A 24,339-nucleotide genomic window follows, 5' to 3' on the forward strand; every position below is an offset into this window, starting at 1 on the left:
GTAATGACAATTCCTGTACTCAGGCAATAGCAAATCTAATTTTACACATTCTTAAGGATGCTTAGCTATAGTATAATTGGGGTATCAAGTATCTGGGAGTAGCTCTGGGCTCTATTACTTCTTTTTCCTACTTCTGGAGGGGCAAGCCCCAAGCTTTTCCAAAGTTGGGAATGGGGTAAGTGACATTACCTTTCTCCAACACCAAGTCTGAAGCCTTTTATTGAGAATTCGTGTAATTCCAGAAATAAGTGCACTTAGATGAGAACTAGAGTCTCTGTCCTCACAATGCACGGTTTTGTGACTATATAGAAGCAACTGTTTCATTGTGCCGGGGTGTTAAATTTTCTGTTGGTACAAGTGAATTTTCTATCCGTACATATGAAAATTAACAACCACCGTAGATGGTACCACACTTGCAGGGAAAGTTTTATTTTACACAATTCTGAACTCTCACCCCACCAACGGTGCTTTTGGTTTAAAATGTCAAAAAATGTACAAACATAGATGTAGGCATAGATTATTATTTTTTTTATTGCTCTTGTTAAGAAGTCAGTGTATGAATTATGGCACTATGCTGTAAAAATGCAACATTACTCAGTGCTCTAACAGTATGAGGTCCATTATAACAAGATTTTAAACATGAAGCATGAGCTTCAATATGGATTTCCAAATAATAAAACAAGTTTAGGAGTTAAGTGTATTAATAATAACTGATTTATGTGGAATTTCAATACTAAGTGAATACAAAGTTGATTTGCAAGAACCAAACATATAAAAATCACGTTCTGGGTCAATCTCCATGATAACAAAACACTGATACCTATTAAACTCTGTGCTTGGGGACTGAACACAACTATGGCTCTATTCTTAATTCTGAAGCAAACCCAAACAACTGGGTATTCATGGATATTACTGTACAGTGGTGCTTTAACTGGCTTGCAAACTACATTCATTGTATTAAGAAAAGTGAGAATTATTTTTTAATATATGCAATCTTACTTGAAAGATGCATTGCAAAAAAGAATGGTGTCCCAATCAGAAAAACCCTTTATAAAACAGTTTGAGCATATGTGGCACAGCATGAACCTCTTGAAATGCCTCCACTTCTTTAGAAAAAGTCTTAAAGAACATTTCTCAGAGGATGAGTGGGCACAGAGTACCAAATAAATGGAAGAAAAAACAAGTGGGCGTTAGTTTCCCTGCAAAAAAGATGACTTACATCACACAGCAGATCAGAAATAAATAAGATGAAACTTGAAGAGTCTGAATATAAATCCTCAGATGATGCTGCAAGAGTCACAAGCTTCATCAACTCAATGTCAGTATATTTTGTTAAGGATAATGCAGTTACTATATACAGTATGTTTCTCAGATAATGCCAATCAACAATACACTAAATTATTTGTTGTTAAACAAAAAATATACTAAACCAACATACTTATAAAAACAGATGGCAACCCCCCCTGTTATGCATAGTTACATATGATAAAGGTCCAGCTCCCTGGAATCCAATAGATTGACACCTTCAAGCATAAGAAAGCAGTTTTCTGAAGCATAAACAACATCATTAACAGAACTCAGTCAAAGTGTAGGGGAATTACACTGTCAAAAAAATCAAGTCCAATCACAAAACTCTCTGTAAATATTTCCACTGCATAGCTGCAATGGGGCAGTCATCCATTCACAGGTTTTACACTGCCATATTTCTTCAAAGGACCTACTAAAGGATGTATTATATAACACGGTTGTGATTCAGACACAAACAAAAAATGGGACAAACCCAAAGCACTTAGGTTTAGAAGCACTTAAATGAAGAATCCATATTTACAGTGTATTGAGTATGACTGTAAACAATAAAGTTTCTCCTGCTTATTATTTATTACGTGGCATCTTACTCTTCATAGTATTTCTACATACTAAGAAGAAAAGAGTCTTCACCCCAGGGAACCGGCTTCTGTGATACAGGAAGCCACCAAGCCTGTATCTTGCTTTGCTACAGTAAGGCATGTACAATGAACATGACAATCGAATCCCCATGGATCATGACAAAAAGACTCTGTTCTTCCCTTTATTTCTTGCTCATCTTCTCTGCTCCATTACAACTGTGCATATCAGTCAGCATCCATATGCTCTTGTCTAGTGAGTGGAGGCTTTCCATCTGTATCACCAATCTTTTTTTGCATCTCTTCCACTGCTTTCAGCAAAGTTGCTCGCTCCTGCTCAAGAGTGAGAATGGACTGCTTCAGTTTTCCTTCATTGGTCAATAAAAGCTCTACTGTAGCTTCAAGGTTTTGGATTTTCCCATTAGCCACCTTTTGAAGTAAAAGATAGGAGGAGGGGAAGGAAGGATGGGACAGGGGAAAAAAAGTAAATTCATTAATGACTGAAACCATCTTTAAACTATTTTTTGAGTTATGTGAATACTTATAAAATACTTTAGAAATTACAAAAACCTGCAAAGTTAAATGAAAGTATGGAAGTTATTAAATCTGTGAATTTTAAACTACAACTATGATTTTGTCTATAACAAGATACCTTCCTCTCTCAACTTGATTGCTTTGGTTAGTTCACAATTAAATTCAGTAATGAAATTAGAAAGTTACTGAATCTGCAAATTTTATACGAAAGACCTGCAGGTTAAGATAAGCTTCTGTCTGGGTCGGTTGACAGACATTTTTGGACAGTCACATTTGTTGCTTTGCAAAGCAAAGACAACTCAGCCTGTAAGCTGCATTCTCATGGGGAAATAAACTATGAGACAGTTCAAACTCATCACATGTGATCTGTAGCTGAGGTACTTTGAAAACATCATATATCTGTTTAGAAGTTTTAGCACTGGATAACATTTGGAGACAAATGTCCTCTTATAAAACAGCCAGAAAGCTGACTTCTTGCAGAGAAGCAAAGAATAGCCCCTACAGAGAGGAAGTGTACCGCCTCTGAAAAAGCTGCAGACTGAACACATATTGAGCATATATTAGAAATTATCCAGATTGTTTAAACAATTTGTGAAATAGTAACAGTTAAAAAATGGTAGTAAAAAGTATGTCTTTGTAGACAACATATCCTATGTCTAATATATATCTAAATTGTGTCTCTGGAATCAATTTTCCCATTTTTGATAGACTAGTATCCTTGCAGTACAATAAAGCAGTGACTGAAAATGTAAAAATGAAGTTGAAAAAGCACTTGATATATTTTTTGTTATCTTCTGCAGCTCTTATTTTAGTTACAAGAGAAGAGACAGTGTGATGAAGTCAACTTTCCACTACCTACAAGCACATGTTCTATGCATCCCCCTCTTAGAATTTCTTCTGCACATAATCTTTAAGGGCTAAACTAAATAAAACTTTAAAGTGGCTGTGCTTTAAAGTCACTAGACCAAACACTGGTCTTTCCTGTAATGTGGTGTAGAATGGTCTGTTCTGAAAAGGTGTATAAATGAGAATGTTAATTAAAAATGAAATATAAATTGTACCTGCAGTTCTTCCAGGAGATCAAAGTTTTGTTTGCGCAAGCTACTGTTTGCTTTTTCTAATTTATCCAGTCTCTGATTGTCATTCAAAGATGAATCTATAAGCTCATCCTGAAGCACATGATATTCAACTTCATAAGCTTGCAACTGTTTGGCAATATCCATTTCAAACACCTGTTGGATATAAAAATATTATTAGGTGCTGTGCAGATCAAAACCATAGCTCTTTCTGTGCTTTAAAATCTATGGGTCTAAATCTAGACTTAGCTATCTAATCACTGCATACAAAAAAAGGATTTACTTTTTGGCATTCACATTTCCTGCTCTGGAAAGGGCAGGACTGAGGTAGTAGAGTGCAATACATTGGCATTGGATCTACTGGAAAACTTTGCTACTGATTTGCTGCCTGACTTCAGAAAAACTACTACCACTAAAGTTTTCAGGAAGTGTAGATTTTGTAGGGTATTCCCCTTTTCAAATTTAATGTATCTCAGTTTGACATAAGCCCTCCTAGACATACTTGAAATTACTTATCACTTTAGAAAAAGTGTGGCCCAGATCCACGTGCTCAGGTACAAGTGTAAGGCTAATTAGAATAAAAGCTTTAAATGAAAAACAGTAAACTTTGCGAGCTTTATTTATGATTCCACAGTACCTTTACAAACTGAAAGAAAATGAAATTATGTACCCTTACACTAATACTTTTCGTGGAAACATTACTTGATGTCAAAGTAGATTTCTATTATCAACTGCAAATCACTAAAATGAAGGCTCAGTCTTATAAATGACTATTAAATAAACTTTTTATTTTAAAAGCAGATAAATAAATTGACGTGCAGAGTAACCCAGAGGAAAAAAAAATACTATTGTATTTTCCTTTTTCTAAGTTTTGGCAAGCATCTACCTTCAAATAATTCATAATTATGATTCCAATGTATCTGAAGAATTTAACCCCTCTGAAAGCAGTGAAGAAGGTGGTGAATTAAAAGGACAAGTGTGCCAATCACAGAACACAGAAGAAATAAAAGTTGATTTAAAAATGCATCTGAAAAAAAGATGTTCAAGAGTTACTCTTTATTTTTAAACTTCTTGTACTTCATTCTTTTTGGAAATGAGTCAAATGTCAAATCCTATTTTAAATACCTTGAAATAATGATTTCCTATTTAATTTATCTGCTCTGTCAACAAAACTTTACTGTTGGTTAAAGAAAGAATCAGCTTATGCAATGTTTCTGTCACATGTTAGATATGCTATAAAAATTATCTCATAGTTGTATAACGGCAGAAACACATATCCTGAGCATCTAAGCATAGACATATTTCAGCCTTCTGAAATACAGAAAGAAGGCTGAAATACAATTTTAATTTCAGTTTGATTACACATATGGAACTTTCATTTTCTGAAGACACCCTGATGAAATTTCAATAAAACAAGCAGTGCAATTCAGCAGGGCAGAATGCTAGTTCCTCTCATGATCTCTGCCTCTTCTAACCTCTGTGCCCCTGAGGAGGGAGGGAAATCCCTGCTGTCATAACCAGAGTATCAAACCTGAAAGGGGGGAAACATGAGGAAAATCAAGTTTGATTTGAAAACTACCTAACTGAAGGCATATTAAGGCATGTAAAACCAAAGGCCGTGCTACAGAAGGCATGAGGAACATGGGGATTAGCCCAGGAGCTGTGTATGGACTGCAGGGCTGGTCAAACAGCTGCTCTCTTTAGGGGAACTGTTCTACCTTCAACTCTCTTCTACCCATCCACTTTAAATTTAGAGCAGTTAGAGCTGCCTAACAGAGCACCTCTCCTTCCTGCTCAAAACACGTTTTTTTGCAGGTCACCTAAGCACTGCAAGTCTTTCAGTCTGGCAGGTAACATGAGGCCACTGGAAATTGCTTGCTTTCCTTGCCCTCACAGAGGCTTTCTAGTTCTCCCCTCCTTCCTAAGCACTAGGACCAATTTTTCTGATCCTCATGTAAGCATGTGTCCCCTGGAAGCTTTGCTGCCCAGGCTCAGGGGGGAGCCCCTTGCAAGCCTCCTGCGGTGACTGTGCTGCTGCCTGCTTTCTTTGTACAGCCACAGGCTTTGATCTGCCGCAGCCCTGGGTGAGTTGTAGGCATTTGCAGTTCTGCACTGTACAGCCCCTATGTTTTGGACCACAGAAGGTCTTCAGAAAAACAGGCTAAAGCCCATCTTCTATTTGTCTACTGCAGTTCAGATGTCAAGTGTGACAACATTTAGGGTTTTTAAACAAGCAAGTCTTAACTGCAATAATTTGTGATTTTTTTCAAATTCCATAGTTACTGTCTGGAGTATTCTGCTAGCTTGGCAATATTGCATATTTTTCCTTGTCTGCCATAGTAAAAGGATTCCCAATTTTTGCTCTCTAGAGTCACTGCTCACTGCAAGAACCTGCACCTGCCCCATGTACTCCTGGCAGAATTACAAAGGTGCTGTTGTTACACACTGAACCAGCACCATAAAAGCCAGTATAGACAAAGTCAGTGTAGGGAGGCTTCTAATTTCATTAAGTAAGCTCAACATTTATAAGGCTCTTTCAAATCAGTTTTTGCTTCTGAAATGAGACTTGGAGGGCAAGACTCTTTGGTGAAAAAAAATGAAACTAATTTTCATTAAAGGCTTCATAAGTGACCATAACCAGACATAGGAATATAAAGCTACGATACAAGTATTTTGCTTCCAAAAGTTTTCAACATCTTTGTAACTACAATAACAGAATTCCCAGCTAGAAGAAGCAGAGTGTGGTTCTTTTCTGTCAAGCACTTGTTAAAAAGAGCATTCCTTTGCATACCTCTCATATGTTCAGAATATTTCATACCTGACTAATGGTCTTTTCCATCTGTACCAAACCCAAGTTGGGGAGAGTGCTTTTAATAAAGTCAACAATAGTTTCTAGGTTCTCATGCTGCAGAATCAAGGGCTTGTGACTTCCCAAAAGGCTTAGAGAAACTTTAAATATAGCCTCTGATCCTTGAAGAAAGAGCATATCTATGAAAACAAAGAAAAAAAGATTATATCAAGCAAGCACATCTTTTGACAAGAACTTCTCATAGGAGCAACCTGGATGTTAGATACACTGTGCCAGACACATGCTTTGGGCTATGGCTTTAGAAATTTTATAGGATCAAGATTATTACTATGAATAGCACACTTGAATAACACAATCACTTACTAATTTGTTCAGTTAGTTTCCACCAAAAAAATAAATCAAATTCAAATTTAAGCTAAGTACACAATAAACTAGGTAGTCAAGTTTGTCAGTGTTGCACTTTCTGAGCATGCAATAGTTTAGTGGGCTTTTCTGATGTTCACAGGACTATGAATTTGAATAGAAATCTAATCCAAATGCTCTTTAAAAATCCTAATACAACAGGCAAAGCCTATATCTGAAGACATAACTGAAGATCTGAAATTCTTTTCTCATCTGGTGGAGAAAGTCACAAAACCTCAGTTAACACAACACTGAGCACCTGAGACTCAATGCACACTTTCCAGCAGCATCAAGTTTTAGATGTGTTTGGTTTTAGTGTGTGTCTCAACCACTTCTGTTAATATTCTAATAACTATAATAATGGGTACCCTGAAATCTTAGTAATACAGCTTAAGTGTAAATATTGCAGGTGGCCCTGAAATGACAGCACTTGGCATACATTCAAGCACACTGAAACCACAGTATACAGTGACCTTTCAAGGCAACACCATTTCTTTCCTTGTTCTTTATAAAGTGCCTATGTATTTAGAGAGTAAAAAACCAGAAGGCTGCAATGAAAGCATCAGACAAGAAACCTATCTTCACAAAACCAGTGTGTATAAACAGCATTGCCCTCCATTTGACTTTCCTGCTACTGTAATGCAGAATCAGCTCCTGATTTTATTGAGGGACTCACTACAGGCAGAAGCATCTAAAATACAAAACAATACTGATGGAGGTGAAAATAGAAAAGAAGATAATATGGGGTTTTATCATATTTTCTAAATATTTATTTATTTTAAAAAGGGCTTTTCTCCTTTTCTTTCTCTGCTTGCTATTTGAAGCTGTGAATGAAGTCACAATCACATAGAAAGTGGCACAATGACATCAAAAAACCAGTACGTCTTCATGATTGAAAAAAAAGGAAAGAAAGGGAGAGGAAAAAAAATCACCACACAGTAGGGGAAACAGCTTCTAGCAAAACTACAGGTATCTCTTATGTAGTGAAGAACTTATGAAAACGCTGGTTAACTACCTTTTTAAGTAAATGCAAATTCTCTTTCCAAATTTGTATCACAATGAATTCCCCCTTGCACTCTTTGCTTGTAATGTTGAAGTCATAACTCATTTCATTCTCTTTCTCCTCAAGAAAGAAAAGCACAAGTAATAACTAACCATAAATCTTGCATTTTGCTGCTGTTTATTCTCAAAGTAGTGTAACATTTTTCAGCTCTGTGCTGACATGAATGTGAACTCCAAGTGCAGGAATGATTAAAAAGTGGTAACAGTGCAGGCATCTGCCTCAGTTCTCTATTGAAACTCAAAAACTATGGGAAAATGGTTCATAGGAAAGCTCTGTATTAGGACAGGGAATGCTGAAGAACAGCTAGGAAACACAAAGTGAAAAAATCAGAGCTGAAAATAATGTGTATTTATGATTCAGCACCTGCCCCATAATGACATGCAGATTAACTCAAGGTGACCTAAAAGTTGTTAATGAATGTCTGTATGAGCTGAGCTGCTAATACATGGCTGAAATCCCTCTCTCATTAAAACTAGCTAGTACTTAACAAAGACCTGTTTGTTATCCACTCCCCACACTTCCTGTTAAGTGGGCTCCCTGCCAACAACAATACAGTGAAGGTACCCAAACTAATGTCAGCATGACTGGCAGCCTACAGGATTAAAAAAATTAAGTTTTATCTACAATTTTGAAATAAAATAAATACTACTCTATCAAATCTCCTCTATTAATAACTAAGCAAGGGTACTAAAGAATCCATCTTTCTTAACACTGTATTTTCATCAGATCCTGCTGAGAAGTGTTGAAAGTTTGGACAGATAATTAAAAAGTTAAAAGGAGTTTTGCTATTTGACTCTTAAAACAGTCTAACCCACTTCTTTTACATATTGCCTGTAAGATGCTTACAAAAAGAACATTCTAGGGAAATCTAAGGGAAGTGGTCTGTAACAACTGTATTATTAAATAGCAGTGGGCTACCTTCAAATACCAAGGGTTCAGAGAAATACTAGAAAGTGGCAGTGCAATCTTACAGTCTTAGTAACCTATAAATCAGTTACTTCAGCATCAACATTCTTTCATCCCAAGGATCTAATAAGTGAGCAATGAAAATGGATGTTATGTTCTGCAAAAGTGTATGAACACATAGGTTAGAAACAACTGGATCCTAATTTGCCCTGCTGTTAATGACAGCCACTAGTGAAGGGACAGCTTTAGCCTTTTTTAGGTTTAAAGTTACATTTCACAGTCTTTAGCATAGATGAAGATGAGATTTTATTTTGTAATGTAAGAAAATGTCCAATGTTCTCAACCTACACAGTGCCAGCAATCGCTGTTTTAGGGAAATTACTAAATACTTTGAGACATTAAAAACTGCAAGTGCTGGTCATGCTGAACTTTTCCTCCAAAAAATCTGAGTTTTTTAAGAGGCAGCAGTTTCCATCACACATGCTTTTCTCTTCTTGATCTAAAATAAGACCTGTGAAGATCATGTATCTATGCCTTCTATTCTAATGCAAACTCTTTGTTTTCTAAACCCCTACAATCTTCCGATGACAGATAAAATACTAATCTGCATATTAAGGCAGAAATTCAAATATACTGAATACACAAGGCACTTTTATACCCTTACTGCATTCCGTTGTCCAATTCAAAGACTCTTCTTACCATGTACAATACTATGAACGATTAAGAATAATTGAAAGATGAACTGATTATAAACTCAGTGTATCACACTCACATACAGCACTTCATTTAACTCCTACAGATTACTACTGTCAGTTTGTTGATGTATACTAGCTTGCTTTGAACACTTCCAGGAAAAAAACCACGCTGCTTTCCCTGGAGTTCAGATGCTAATCAGAGGATATGTAGTTCTACTTAGATATAAACACCATCCTTTTCACTGTGAGTTTTTCTACTGTAGGGGTGAGTGTAAGTGCATCAGAGTTCTACCTTAAAGAGAAGAGAGCTATCTGGAGTTTGTGTGGGGTCTTGTGACCAATGAAAGGCTTTGGTGTATGTGAGGTGAATCGGTTAACCAATTATGTCATGGCATGTTGGATGTGAGAGGATATAAAAGGTGTGGATGTTACTGAGTGAGAACTAGATCTGACTGGAACTACTAGGTACTACTTCTACTACTACTACTATGAGCTATGAGGAACTGTGTGTGAATCTATCTTGAATAAACTCTTGTAAGCCTTCTGATCAAGCCTTCTGACGGCTGCTGTGACTGAGCCCTTCTGACCGTCATTCATGCTGCCCCCTTGCTGGGAACTAAGGGGCTACCCCTACATTCCAGCACTTTTAGCATGCCCTTAAACAAAAGCACAACAGGCTTCTTGTTGGTTCTTCTTGGGTTCTACATGGTAGGTAAGACTATGCTTTTCTTAAGTCAAGAAATTGTCAATACGTATACCCTAATAGATAAATTCTTCATTGAATCTCTTAAATAAGGCTGACTAAGGAAAATGAAAACAGCCTCTCTTTAGACAAGAGGAACTGGGGAGAAAGCTCCAATCCACCCTGTTCATCATGGACAATCCAGTACTACATAATGAAGTTGAAAAACAAACAACTGAAAAGGAAATCAAACATCTTCTCAAACACCAAACAATCTTTTACTGAAACACTGCACACTCCATAGGATGACCTCTGTTGCCTTTCTTCTGTTCATAGTAAGCAAAATATATCTGGGTGTCTGAAACAGGCTGGATAATAACACTATTCCTAATAACAAGATTCCAAAAGTAAGAGTTCAAAAAGAACAGAAAGAAGTTTTATGAAGAATTACCAAACACTCTGGATACGAATCCAAGGGGAAACTGGGAGGCAAACATGGTGAGAAACCAAGGAGCAGCATAAAGGCTGGGGCCAATCTCGTGCTCCTCTAGGTGGTTATAGAGGTCTCTATGGTAGTCATGAAGAAGTCGAGACAGTTGGTACATCTGTATCTGCATGGAATAAGAACAAAGAGACTAAAGATAAGCACGTTTTAACACTCATAGTAGCAAAGTCAGTGCTTCATATTATTAAAAGCAGAGAAATGTATTTTTCAATTGATGTTTGGACAGCATTGTGTGAAGACAAGAAATACTCAAAGTCACCTAAAAGACACAGGCAGGATGAGTCACTTGTGAGCCTATGACAGGCTCATTTGCAGGGTTATTTGAACCTCATACAACACATCAGAATTCTTCCTATTTATGGTTTCCACAGTTTCCCCTGAAGTCTTTTGATTTGAAACTAGTGCATTTAAGATGATGTATTGTTTTCCCAGATTATCCTTCCCTATTTTTGAGAACTCAATTTAAGTTCATGTTTTGACAATGCTATCTATATTGCATTACTATGGTTTAATATAAGCATCTTTTACTCAAAAAAACTGAAATCATACCTGTAAAATTGTCATATCAGGACGATATTGTTTTCTCAGGCCCACATCAAACATGAGAAACTTTAGCATTTTAAAAGCATCTTCTTCACTCATATGAAGTAGTAGAACTCCTGCTACAAAACTAAGACCCTGGCAATATCCTACTTCCTGGTCCAGAAGTGAATAAGCCTTCAAAATATTGTAGAGTGACAGCTGCCCAGCTCCCAGCTGTGCTGAGAAGTATGGATGTGTTGGAAATGTGCGCCCTGTGAACACAGCTGAAGTTAGCGACTTAAACTGAAAAATAAAAACACACAGCCCCCCCCCAGCCTTGTCATGTTATCAAATTAAACAGTCTTTCAAAAATGTAGATTCTGTTGAAAAGCGGATTCTGAGTCAGCCCACAGGAAGACTGTAAGAAACACAGTAACAATACAAAACAATTGATTCTTATGCGCTACCACTGTTATGTTACAGTCATTGCAAAATTAATTTTGAAATTGTTAGGGGGATGGTGACAATCTGTTGTTTGGAACAGCTGAATACCTGGTTCTTAAGCCTGGCCCTGATCAGTTTGTTAGAGGGCTTATGGAGCCTGATTGCCTGTAATAGTGGGAGCCTTGAAGCAGTGGCTTGATGAGTAACCCAGTTCCACTTTCTTGATTAAAAAGTGTCAGCTTTTAAATGACTTTCAGGACCCAGGCACAGACTTAGAACATCTGAGCTATCTGGGCTGGGGGGGTCTTTCCCTTTCTCTTTTTTTCTTGTCTTTTTCTTGTAAATGTGTCTGTTGTCACATCCCTCCTTGTCTTGGTCCCTCCCAGTCTTATGGGCCAGCCCTTCCTCCCTTCCTGTACCATGAAGCTCAGGCTCTTGCATGGGCTGATCTAGTTCACCAACATGGCAGAAAAATCCCCTTTTAAGTGGGGTTATTTGTTGTGCCCATGAACACCAACACAAGTGATAATTGCTTGGAGAGTGGAAGTCAGATGGCAGAGCAAAACTTTCTCTTGGTAGCAATGGGCTTTGGCTCTACTCCTCATGTCTCTATATCCTAGCCTAAGGCAGATGCCAGACTGGCTTATCAGTAAACTTTCATACAGCACTTGGTGTCCTTAAGCCAAACCAATCCAAACAAGGTAACTTATACAATCCGTTTGATCCACAATATTTACTCCATGAGTAAAAACTCAATTTGTCTTTTTTCTTTTTTTTTTTCTGCAGCCCTTACAATATCAAGAATTGTGTGCTATGATATATGTGCTACGATATGCTATATACATATTATGTGGAGCACAGCTAATGCAGGCAGCCAACAGATAGGGCATTTTGTGCAGCCATTTCTGAGTTTTGTTTCCTTGAGGTCTTGAGCATCTGGATATTTTGTCCAGGATCACCAGGGGCCTCGTGGAAACGTGAGGGTACTGCTGCTGGCAGGTAAGGCTGATGCTGTGGAAAAGTTTCTAACCAACCCTTGTCAGCTGCCCTTGATGACAGGGTGCCTGTAGCCTTTCTTCTACCTGATCCCTGATTAGGGAGGGTCATTAATGACTTGGACAATAGGGCAGAGCCCACTCTCAGCAGGTTTGCAGATGATAGAAAACTGGTTGGAGTGACAGATATACTGCTGCAATTCAGAGGGCAGACAGGAACTTTACAAAGTTCAAAAAATGTAAGTGCAAAAATCCTGCACCTGGGGAGGAACAACCTCATGCACCAGTGTTCTGTGGAGGCTGCCCATCTGGAAAACAGCTTTGCAGAAAAGGACCCGAGGGTCCTGGTGGTCGCCAAGTTGAACAGGAGCCAGCAATCTGCTCTTGCAGCAAAGAAGGTTAATGGCATCCTGGGCTTCATTAGGAGTATTGCCAGCAGTTGGAGGCAGGTGATCCACCCCTTCTGCTCAGCACTGGAGAGAGCACATCTGGAATTCTGTGTCCAATTCTGAGCTACGCAGTACAAGAGAGATATGGCTGTACTGGAGACAGTCCAGCAAAAGGCCACTAAGATGATGAACTGCAGCACTTCTCCTATGAAGAAAGGCTTAGAGAACTGGGACTGTTCAGTCTGAAGGAGAAAAGGCTCAGGGGGATGTTATCAGTGTGCACATACTCAGTGGGAGGGAATGAAGAAGGAACCAAGCTCTTCCTAGTAGTGCTCACTGACAGAACATGAGGCAATGGGCACAAATTGAAATACAGGGCATTCCACCTATCATTACAAAACACTTTTTTTAATTTTAAGGGTGGCCAGACACAGGCTGCCCAAAGAGGTTGTGGAGTCTCAATCTATAGACATATTTAAAGTCTGAGGAAACATGATATTGGGCAGCCTGAGCAGACCTTGGTTTGAGCAGGGGGGTCTGGACTAGATGATCTCAAAAGCTTCCTTCCAATCTCAACCACTCCATGATTCTGTGAACAAAGACATTAAGGACTTCACCTTTATAAAACTTTATAAAGCTTTTCCAAAAGGGAATTTTTCACTTTTAGGAGAAAACCCTCCACCTATCAGACTTTCTCTGTGAAATACCACAACAGAGAAAAATCTGAATACCTCTTTTGTTCTAGTATTAAGTGGAGCTTGATTTTTGTCTGCCCACTTATTAAGTATCACCCCACCCTTTAGCTTCTGGAATGCTGTTGTGCTGCCAGATAATATCAGAGCTCCTGTTTCAAGAAGACAAAGCCTGGGGCAGAGTCCTTCTGCCATTTGGTAGCTGCTTTAGCCTGTCACATGGGACATGGCCTTCAGTTCTGAGGTCTGCCTGGCCAGGGTGTTACAGAAATATTTCTAGCTTTCAAACAAGGAGCTTGTGTTCCTTTGCTTGAATGACAAGTTACTACAGCACAGTCTAAAGGCAGACCTGCCTCACTCACACAGCAAGGCTTCTTTCATATAAGTCATGAAGAAAAGTTACAAGCTGAGCAGGAATAAAAACGTGAAGGAGTTCTAAAAACCAGAAAATGGAGGAGAAGCAGAACTGATTTGTTCCTGAGTGCCCTCGTGTTGACCTAACTAAGAATTTTAGCTTTTATTTTGGAGTAAAATCTCTGTCCTTGCTTAAAAGAGACTCTAAATGAACAGTGATACCTCCAGACTGCAGAATGAGAAAATAAGTACCTAGTACTTTATTTTTTAAAATGTAATAAAACAAAACATTATTTTCTACAGTGTTCAGCAAATACCCAATGATGGGTGGTTTCCTATAGTGATAGTATTTAGAAGTCAGTTTACCATATTGAGAGCAGAAATCATTTACTGAATGTGACTTCAGGACCTGAAATTCCCTGTGACCGCAGTGGTTGTGCAGGTGGGCTCGCAAAATAAATACATATAAAAGTCTTTAGGGAATTGTGGCTTTTTTCTTGGTCCATGTGATGGAATAGCACCATGACATGTAAACTGGGCAGCTGTATCTTACCTCTGCATCCTCAAGCACAGTGCTGGCCTCATTCTCAGGATGCACTACTTACAGCTGAAGATGCAACAGTTCAACTAAGTGTGAGCAACACTATTACAACTTCGGCTCATACTGTGTTAGCAAGACCTGTTTAGCCTAATTTGGCAAAGGTTTTCAAACATGACAATCTTAAAAGATCTAAGAGAAAATGCTTCTGATAGCCTGAAGGAACACAAGTCATAACATGCAAATTCCTTCTGGCTGCCTATATAGTTATGGTGTCTGTTAACATGCAGCACAGCTCTATTTCAATGTGAATCAAAGGGCAGTCCTCAGTTTCCTAACTTCATCTTGCTGTAATGACAGGGCTCAGTCTTTCCCTCAGCTCATGAGGGGCTGGCAAATAGCACGCTGGCAAATTCACTTGCATGAAAACCACCGTGAAGTTACCAATTTGCCGACACATGCACTCATTTGTTTCTACAAGAAGAGCACACGGCTAAGATAGGAAAGTATTTGTGTGCACAGCCAGGGAGAAAATATGAACAGCTTGTTGAGCCAGTAAGCCACAGTTTGCTGTGTGAGACAACCAAGCTCAGACTGACTGTGCCCCTTACTGTTCAGGAGTCATCCCACCCTCTTCTCCTCTGCTGAAGGTGTTCAATTCACCAACCCAGCACAGAACTGTTCACCCCTTACTGAACAATTCAGAACAAAATCCCAACCTTCTGTGGCAGGGCTATCAACACCAGGTATGCTGGACCGATAGGTACTTGCTAGTGAATGATCTCTGGTTGCATATAAATGTCTCTCTCAAAACCAAAAGATTTCACCTGGCACTTGGTATTTTGACTCACTTTACCAAGTGTTGCAAAAAAGGAGAAAACACTCTTTTTACTATATAAATCTTAGGTCCCCATCTAAACTTGACAAATCTTCTCACAGTTCCAGTACCTCCTCAAAACAGCCTGCAGACTAAGTAATTTTTAGCAATTGGGTGCTCCCAGACAGCTCTGGGGATAGGTGATCCCTCAACAGGCAAGAAAGGGGTAGAGTCATTTGCAATGAAAAATGCTCAAATATTGTTTGAGTAGTTATAAAAAGCAGAATTATGATGGGAAAACTCTGTACTACTGGTTTACAGAAAAAACAAAGGTTAAAAAATGCAGTAAGTATTAAGCATTCAGATCAGGCTAAGCACAGTTTTTCCCAAAAACTTTTATCCTTCTATCATGTGAGATTTGGCTACTTGCAGTGCATAACTTCTCTTGATGGAGTTTTTCATGGCAAATTCATTTAATCAAACTTAGTGATTAAAGACTTCTGAAATTGCCCCTCACAACTTTGCAGACCCAAACCACAAACAGTTCTACCATGCTCTGCAAGGCATTATTTATTTTTTGTCTTTATTTGGGAAGAGCATAATGAACACTGAGTTTAGTGTGGAATTATCTCACACACAAGAGCTGGGATCTTCTTGGAAAAACATCAGCTCCTGGTTTCTCAGTTACACCAGATGAAAACCAGATCTTATCAACAACCAATTATTAAATGGTGAAAGGCTTTTTATGTGTTAGCTTCTTTAATTTAAATAGTTTCCAGAGATCTTAAACCCCCTGTTTTAATTTCAGACCATCACTGTACTTACCTAGGTCAATAAGTATTGCATGCTGTTGGGAAGTTAATTGTTTTAGGAGTTCTTTATAAGGTGTGTCCTTTGGTTGTTGTTTACTTGGAAAGTGATGTTTAAGATGGTATTGCTCTGCTAGAAACTTCCATATCTCCCCACGGTGGTGACGGGGTACTCCTACGGGAAGAAAGTAATTAAACCAGTAATTTGTACTCTTACTGTGTTCAGCTATAGTTGAGCTAACAGGATCGAGGAACTGAAGATCCATATCTGCTAGATAGGCAAGCAGATGCCTATCTGCTACCTCCAGTGAACCACAGAAGCAGATCAAACTACAGTGCTTACATTTCTTCAACCAATAAAAGACATCAGCACCTTAACAGGAGAGATTTAAGACAGAGACATTATGAGTTACCTGAGAAGTATTAGAAGAGGCATCAAGAATTGCAACACTTGCCCCTAAAAAGTTATATGCTATTTTCCCATGTAAAGTACACAATAAAGCACTGCAATAGAACTAACTCCCGCTTTTCACTAATACAGCACTGACTCTGTTGTTAGGAGCAAGCTTTAGAAAGGTGGGATGCAGACATACCAAAAGTATAAACAGGGTTAAAGGAGATGTGATCTAGAGACTACAACACAAGGGAGATAATCAGATATCAAGTATTGTACTTCTACTTTTGCTATTGGTTTGCTCAATGACTGGTATGTATAAAAATATTTTAAAGCTGGAATTTATTTCTCCACAAAAAGGGATAATGCTACATAACTTTCATACAGGTAATGATAGCCTTCATTTTTATCTGTATGTAAAGCTCTGAGAGTATAGTTAATTCAGCACAAGACTGGCACTATTAAATAAACTACACAAGGAATCAATACATTGTTCTTCGGCTAAGCATTCTGTCTAATCCATGATATGCTGAAACCAGATATTACAGTTTGAAGTATCTTATGGCTTGAAGGGTTTTGGACTGCTTTTTTCTTTTGGCATACATGTAACATATGGAGGACAGTAAGAATAGGAAAAATCAAAACTCAAGCATATAACTTACATGGAAAGAAAACAAAACATATTCGGATTTAATATTAGAAACAGACTTACCTAGTCATCTTAAATGGACAACTTGGTTTAACTTGCTTGTATAATAGCATATAGTCAGGTGCAATATTTAAGATACTAAACTTCTGATAGTGGTTAATTCTTGACACTTCCTTTACATGTTGGAAAGCTTTGTATAGAACTATAAAAAGCTCCTTGGAGTAGCCATCTTCACCATCAGCTACACACAGTGCTCAGCTATGGTCGTTTGGGACTAACCATGGCACAAATAACAGTGAGCAATAATCCAATTTCTTAGAATATTTAAAAAATATCCTTAGGTTTTATTACTTTTGATGCAGTGGAGAAAGGGGCTGGTTGCTGAGCTCTGCAGTTATGAGGAAGACTGTAAGTGGTGCTTGCTGTTAACAAGTGTTGTTAAACTCAGAGAAAAGGCAGTTCCTCAGAGATACCCATGTATGCTGTTTGTATGCAGACATGGTATCCAGAATGGTACACAGAATTTCCAGATAATAGTGCAGAGAGCTTCTTTGGTTATTCACACAGTCATTTCTTTGGCATTATCCAGGCTTTTTTTTCTTTAACAATAACTTGTTATTTATAAAATCAGACTGCAACAATTGTAATACATTGAGGTACTGTACAACTCTCCTGTAAGGACAAATATTATTAAAAAATGAATATTACAGCTCCAGTAATACAACTGCAGCTACCCTTGGAAGGGATTGGTACTTGCATTCACATAACCGTGATGGTTACCTGTTTAGTCAGCAGCCTGAGGAACAGCATTATTGAGACTCTGGTTATAAGGAGGGGTTAAGTGGTCACCCTGTTCTTTTCTAATGCAATTTACATGCATTTCAACAACTCAGAATAACAAACAGTGCTTACCTTGTGCAACAGCAGAGTGTATTTTTTCCACATCAAATTTAATTTTTGACCTTCCAGGTGTACTCAACATTTTTTCCCAAATCAAAGTTACATCTTTTAAGCATGGTGTGATTTCTTCATAGTCAAGTTTCAGACGTCTATTCTGCAAATTGTTTTCTGAAGCTGGGAAGTGATATCATGAATGTAGCAGTAAGTATTATTTACTATTTGTAAAATGGATTAATTTAACTTACAACTTCTTATGAATATGGTAAAGCTTTTATGTTTTGTTTCTATGGGGGCATTTTAGTACTAAAATGTACCTAGAAAAAATGGCTTAGTAATGGTATTCATGTAAACTAAATAATAAAGCATCTTTTGTGACAGTGGATGAATTTGTGCAGGACATAAGACTGAAAAAAGAGAAGAGGAGAAAAAAAAGTGGAATTCAAATGCAATGAAATAAGTCGGTCATCTATTCCTAAAAGCATAAAATGCTGAAAGAAAATGTTACAAGGAAACTAAGATGAAGCCACAAGGAGAGCACTACAGAGTGACATAAACTGTGGGAAATTTATGGAGAATTTAATAAAATATGTATTTTAATTTTTTAACTAGGCTGTAATGTAGCTGAGGAGTCAACACACAAGACAGGAAAAGAACAGCTCTCAACTTGCAAAAATGAGTAGAACAAAAGTTCAAAAAAGTCTGAAAAGGTTCTAATACTTCAACAAATAACACAATTTGAAACTTTATGAAATAGCATATAATAAAATGATCATATTTTTAAATTAATTTGCCATGATTCATTCACAGCATTTCTTTGTTGTGACAATGCATTACTATAATGCTGACAATATACTCTTATTTTGAGGACATTCAGCCATACATCATAAGCCTGCTGCTACTTTTGATGATTTCACAGTACAAACTCACAAAATGACACTCCTATGCATTTCGCTCTTTAGACAACCTAGGTTAAAATGATGGTATATTATCTTTTGTAAATTTAACTCTCCATTGTTTGCACATTCAACTCCTTTAATATAAATTTACTAAATAGTTAAAGATCACCTGAAATTTACATTGTGCATAATAACGCTATCAACGCACTAAACACAACTTGTTCTGAGATCCAGATCTGCAATTAAGGTTTTTTAGATCATTGAATTCTGAGAGTCACAGAGGGTTATTTTGTCCTGTACTCCTACTGGCTAAACAAGCGTCTAGATTTTAAAAACTGAAAAAGGAAAGAACTGTTTATATTTGGAACTGTATGTCCTCATCCTGTAGTTGCTTTAACATGCAAATGACTTCATTCACTGAGGGCACTCATATGAATTATGAGATTATTTAAGTGTTTGCAAATTCTGGACCTCATACTGTTTCATTTTGAATTCAGTGAGATCCGTGTACGTACAAGCACTCAATGTTATTATAGCTGTGTGTCCACACTGCAAGTGATTCTGTCTATCTAAACTATTTGTTGACTTCACATTTTTGTCAGGTCAAATACAATGTAATTATAAATCAGAATATTAAAAAAAACTTAAAACACAGGTGGTATTATATGAAGATAATTAAAAATTTTACTTAAATTTCATCTTGTATGAAGATAATTAAAAATTGTATTTAAATATAGGAAAAACTCAGATAAATCTTTCAATTTTCATCTTATGCAAACAAGTGTCTTTTGGTTCTTGGCAACTTTGCAGTGTTTTCAAGACTTTTCCGCTTTATTCAATCTTCTTATGCCTTATGCTATATGCAAAAATGTGATAGTGGGAGTGACACATGAGGACTGAGGTGAGAATACACCTTTATCAACAAGATTATTTAGATTATGACACTGAATTCCTCATATCAGACATAAGTCCTACCAGTAAAGATGCTGTGCTCACTGAAGCACAGTCATCTGTTGTTTTCAAGTACTGTCTCACCATCTGAGCTCTTCATGCAGCAGCTACATAGGACAACTTCCTCACTCCACAGGGCGTACTGCCCAGTCTGGGTCTTCAGTCGTGCCAATGCCTCCCTCATTCATTCATTAACTAGCTTTTTAGACATGCTCATCTTTATGTTTCTATGATGGTTTTAATTTTTTTTCTTTTAGGCAGACAAAATTGGAGCAGCTAGTTAAACTTGTTAAAGTGTATGTAGATATTAATGGATATTAATTGACAAAAACTTGACTGTAGGCTGTATGTTCAGATAATTTGAATACAAGAGAAATTAAAAACAATCAGGAGTATAAATACACAAAACAGAGAAAATTTATTTCTACATGCCAGAAAAAAAGCTACAGAAAGTAGTATATTTCCTGGGAACACCTGTGGGGTTCTTAGGAAGCTCAGGTGTCAGGTGTTCTTCAGATAGCAGAGTTGAAACAAGAGCTATACTGCCAGGCTAAGTGTTTTGACAGGCCATATCCAATGTCCGAGAGGGGTTTTCTCTTTCCAGCTAGGAGTCTTAGCCCAAGCGTAAAGTAGGATTTCATGTTTAGTGTACTGACCTTTTCATGCAGCTGGGCCCTCTCTCTACATAGTTGTTCTTGAAAGTCAATCCTTCCTCAAGTTTACACAAAGGCAAAGAAAAATTGGCATTTTCATGCCAGGTACCTTGCACGCTGAGCCTCACCTAAAATCCACTGTGCAGGCTGGAAGGGCACACCCACGTGGGGACAGCCCTTCCCAAATCTTCGTTCGCGAAGCCGAGCCACACACACACATACACACCTCCCCTTCTGAGGGTCCAGGTGCCCACTCTTCCTGAACATCTAAAATCAGCCAGATAAACATTTCTGTCCTCATCATGCATCTCTTCAAAACAGAAGATCTCAAGGGCAATCACTTGTGATTCTGTATGCAGCTGCTTTTATGTGTAAAAACTGCCACCAAAACAGATTTGTTGCAGCTAATTCATCTACAGAAAACTTGTGGTTAAGAACAACTGCAAATTATGGTTTCTAAAATGCTTTTTCCCTGCCCTTTGGACTGATCTAAGTCAGAACTACTCTATGCAAACGTTGCCTGCACAGTGCGGGCACTACTGTAAGCACCCACAGGTTCAAGTCCACAGCCTGAACTTCCATTCAGCCTCAAGACTGGCTACACACAACATCACAAGGATGTTGTACTTAACAAGGACCTATGGACATGAATGTAGAAAAGAATTCAGTTCATGATAGTGATTGTGCTGAATTCCTTGTGAGATCTGCTAGATACCAGCCTAAAAGCCCTCAGCCATGACAAAAAAAAGAGTATCACTTTAAGATCAAGTAAACAAGTAATATGGTGCAGTGATAAAAACCAGTAAGTGTCAATTTTCACCTACATTAATGAGTGCCAAGGGAGATGTTGCTGATCTGATTTACTCGGATGCTCCTAAAATGTTTCATTAAAGTTTGGTGCAGTCCACTGCCAAGGCCACAGAGCAAACCAAAAGGTGAACTTGTATTGCAGTAGAGTGTAATCAAGAACTTCACCAACCTTGTAACTTTTGGTTTTCTTTCTCCATTCTGAGGAGCAGTATCTGCTGAATAATCGCTTTCTTCCAGAGCTCACGAAGCTCGTGGGGTGTCCGTTTCCTTTCTTCTTTCACTGGCCCAAAGGGGCCATCTTCACACACTGGTTCCAATGGGGATCTTGGTGGAAGTTCTCCCAGTTCACAATAATCTTTAAAAAAGAGAAGCTGTTGTGAACTATGTGAACTACTTAGTTGTCATGACCAGGTGAATGAAAGGACACAATATGAAAGACTGAATACATCTACATATATACATAAACTCATACACACACACACACACACACACACACACACATATATAACAGGTAGCAATACCAAGCAAGGTTACCCAAGAGACAGTTTCAAGCAGATTTAAAAGAATTATATGGGCCAAAGCCTAGAAAAGTTTTTCTATAACTTGATAAATCATTGATAAACTACATACCATGACCACAGCAAACAGTTTTCAAGCAGAAAACCAAAAGAAAAAGGCAAGTCTGAGAAATTACAAAAACTTAACCTACAGCTGAAACCTGGCATGACTCAATTAGCAGACAAAAATCAAATCTAACACCCACATAATTTGAAGAATAATCTCTAAAATGTGTTTAACAAAGAAAGCACACACCCTTAGCTGCACAAACACACCACCACCTACAGCCATACAATGGAATGATTACCAGTTCTTAAAGTAAATAGGTGGAAAGGGAGACAGGCACTTAAGACATATTTGTTTTCACTTCTCCTTTTAACCATATCATAACCTTCTGTACTTTTTCTTTTAGCATCAGCTGGTCTACCACAAAATGTATAGTTTTGTCAAGCGTGCAAGGGAACTTTAAAAAGACTGAAAACACTACTAAAGAAAGTGAATATTAAATAAATTTCAGGCAAATTGAAAAATAATTTCTTTATAGGGAAAGGGTATACAACATTGTTTTAAATCAAGTAATCAATGTAAGAAGCATAAGGTGTTATACTTTGTTTTTTTAATACCTGCTGTAGCATCACTTACTTTTATTGTTTTATACAATTTCTCTGAAAGCTAAGTAATCTTTGATATAACCTACATCTATAAAAAAAATTACTTAATTCACCAACTCTAAAATGAATGGTCAAAACAACTGATCTCTTCCTACCAAATCCCAAATGGAAGGGCATTGCAACAGCACTTCTTCACCCAAATAGAGTGGCTGTGAAACAGTTCCCTGAGGTATATATGTAAGGAAAGACTTTAAAGTTAGTGCAACAAAAACCATTCCCCAGCCTCTCGAGCCAAGGACAAGTACATCTGTGTGCGCTATTTCAAACAGCTCCTAAAGAGGAGGAATCCCTGAAGCAATTATTCTGATGGTAGCTTAGTACTCCATTTCTTTACCACTGCACAGCATAGTGATAAAGATTTTGAAATAAAGACACACACATTATCTCACCTATTCAGAACTAAGAAAATAGGAAGACTTTCACCTCTTCAAATTCTGCTCAGAATGACACTATATATTGACTCACATGGTTCATATGCAGCTATTCTTTTCTTGTTTGTTTGAAGGCACTCACACTGAGCTCAGATGACTAAGAATGGAAATGTTCACAGCTGTCGGCTTCTGCATTTTTATGTTTTGTCACTGTCAATCTTTTCCTCTCAAAGAGTTACAGAGAAGTAGGGTGGGTCCACATACCATCTGTTTCCTTATACAACCTTTATTTGCTTGTCACCACAGTAAAGTCAAGAGCTAAAACATATATATATATATAAATAAATGCAACATTTTCAACTAGCAGAACAATTTAAACATTTACAAATTTGCACTCTGGATATAAGTGTGGATACTTATACTTCTTGTATCTATAGCATTTCAAAGAACATCATGTGAATGAGAATTAGGCAAAGGTCAAATATTTGACACTTCAGTGGTGATCACCATTTGTTGTAAAGAAAGTAGGAAAACCTGACAGATGCACTCAGAAATACAGCTGGTTATGAACAATATCAATACAATGAGGAACTGGATTATATCCCTTAAGAGAAATGGGGAAACAAATCTTTTTCTTTACAGGTAAATTGAAAGACTTCTCTGGGTTAAGATCTGCAATTATAAAAGAGATTTAGGTAAAGGTCAGCAGGTAGAGAAGGTACACACACTCAGTAATTCTCAACTTTTATTGACAATGAAAGGAAAATTATTTTGATTTGATTGCTGGTTTTGATGCACATATTATACTGTCAACAATGTTCGGTACATTTTTATGTAGAATTTCTACATATAGTAGCTTTGATCCCAATTTTCCTTAGTGCATATTAAGTAACATTATAAGGGAAATGCTTTTAAAGATAATGCTGGTAGAACTCCCTTAATTTGCTTGAATAAAATAATAAGCATAAAGAAATCAAAAGACAGTCCTTGAGCAAATTTTCATTTCCTCTAAGGCTGCATAAAATAATGATGCCATAAGAAAGAGCAATCAACAAAAATAGTCACCAAACATCAGTGCAAAACCTAAAAGTGATCCAGATAGGAAAACCCTTATCTATTGTAGACTATCCATGGTCTATTCGTGCCTTATATTCATATTCTCATAACATCCAATATAGAAAGCATGTATATCTTGGGGGGGGGGGGGAGGGGGGGAACAAATCTTTTCTCATCCTCACACATCTAGATATCGCTGAGAGGATGTGATTCTTTTTTTATGTATATGTTAGAAAATAACAGACTATGTAAAGATATAGTTTATGGCTATTTACATGCAAAAAAAAAAAAAGACCCAAACTCCAAAAAAACTGG

At 37.5% G+C, this 24,339-nt stretch overlaps 1 protein-coding gene across 6 annotated transcripts in view; it reads right to left on the reverse strand.

The window, feature by feature from the left end:
* Positions 1–219: 219 nt before the first annotated feature.
* The window catches only part of TBC1D1 (TBC1 domain family member 1), a 111,055-nt gene continuing 86,935 nt past the window's right edge, over positions 220–24,339 (reverse strand). For 3 of the 6 annotated variants that reach the window (XM_071556652.1, XM_071556651.1, XM_071556653.1), the window contains 8 exons: positions 21,538–21,723; positions 18,071–18,232; positions 16,132–16,290; positions 11,105–11,349; positions 10,502–10,661; positions 6,312–6,481; positions 3,479–3,649; positions 222–2,312 (listed from right to left, as the gene is read on the reverse strand). In XM_071556652.1, the coding sequence (XP_071412753.1) occupies positions 2,112–2,312; positions 3,479–3,649; positions 6,312–6,481; positions 10,502–10,661; positions 11,105–11,349; positions 16,132–16,290; positions 18,071–18,232; positions 21,538–21,723 (1,454 nt within the window). In that variant the 3' untranslated portion in view covers positions 222–2,111. Of the gene's footprint in view, positions 2,313–3,478; positions 3,650–6,311; positions 6,482–10,501; positions 10,662–11,104; positions 11,350–16,131; positions 16,291–18,070; positions 18,233–21,537; positions 21,724–24,339 lie in introns of all 6 variants that reach the window. The other 3 variants (XM_071556648.1, XM_071556650.1, XM_071556647.1) reach the window with 2 other exon arrangements.

The sequence above is a fragment of the Pithys albifrons genome, chromosome 5, assembly GCF_047495875.1.
Source record: "Pithys albifrons albifrons isolate INPA30051 chromosome 5, PitAlb_v1, whole genome shotgun sequence".
NCBI classification, from domain to species: domain Eukaryota; kingdom Metazoa; phylum Chordata; class Aves; order Passeriformes; family Thamnophilidae; genus Pithys; species Pithys albifrons.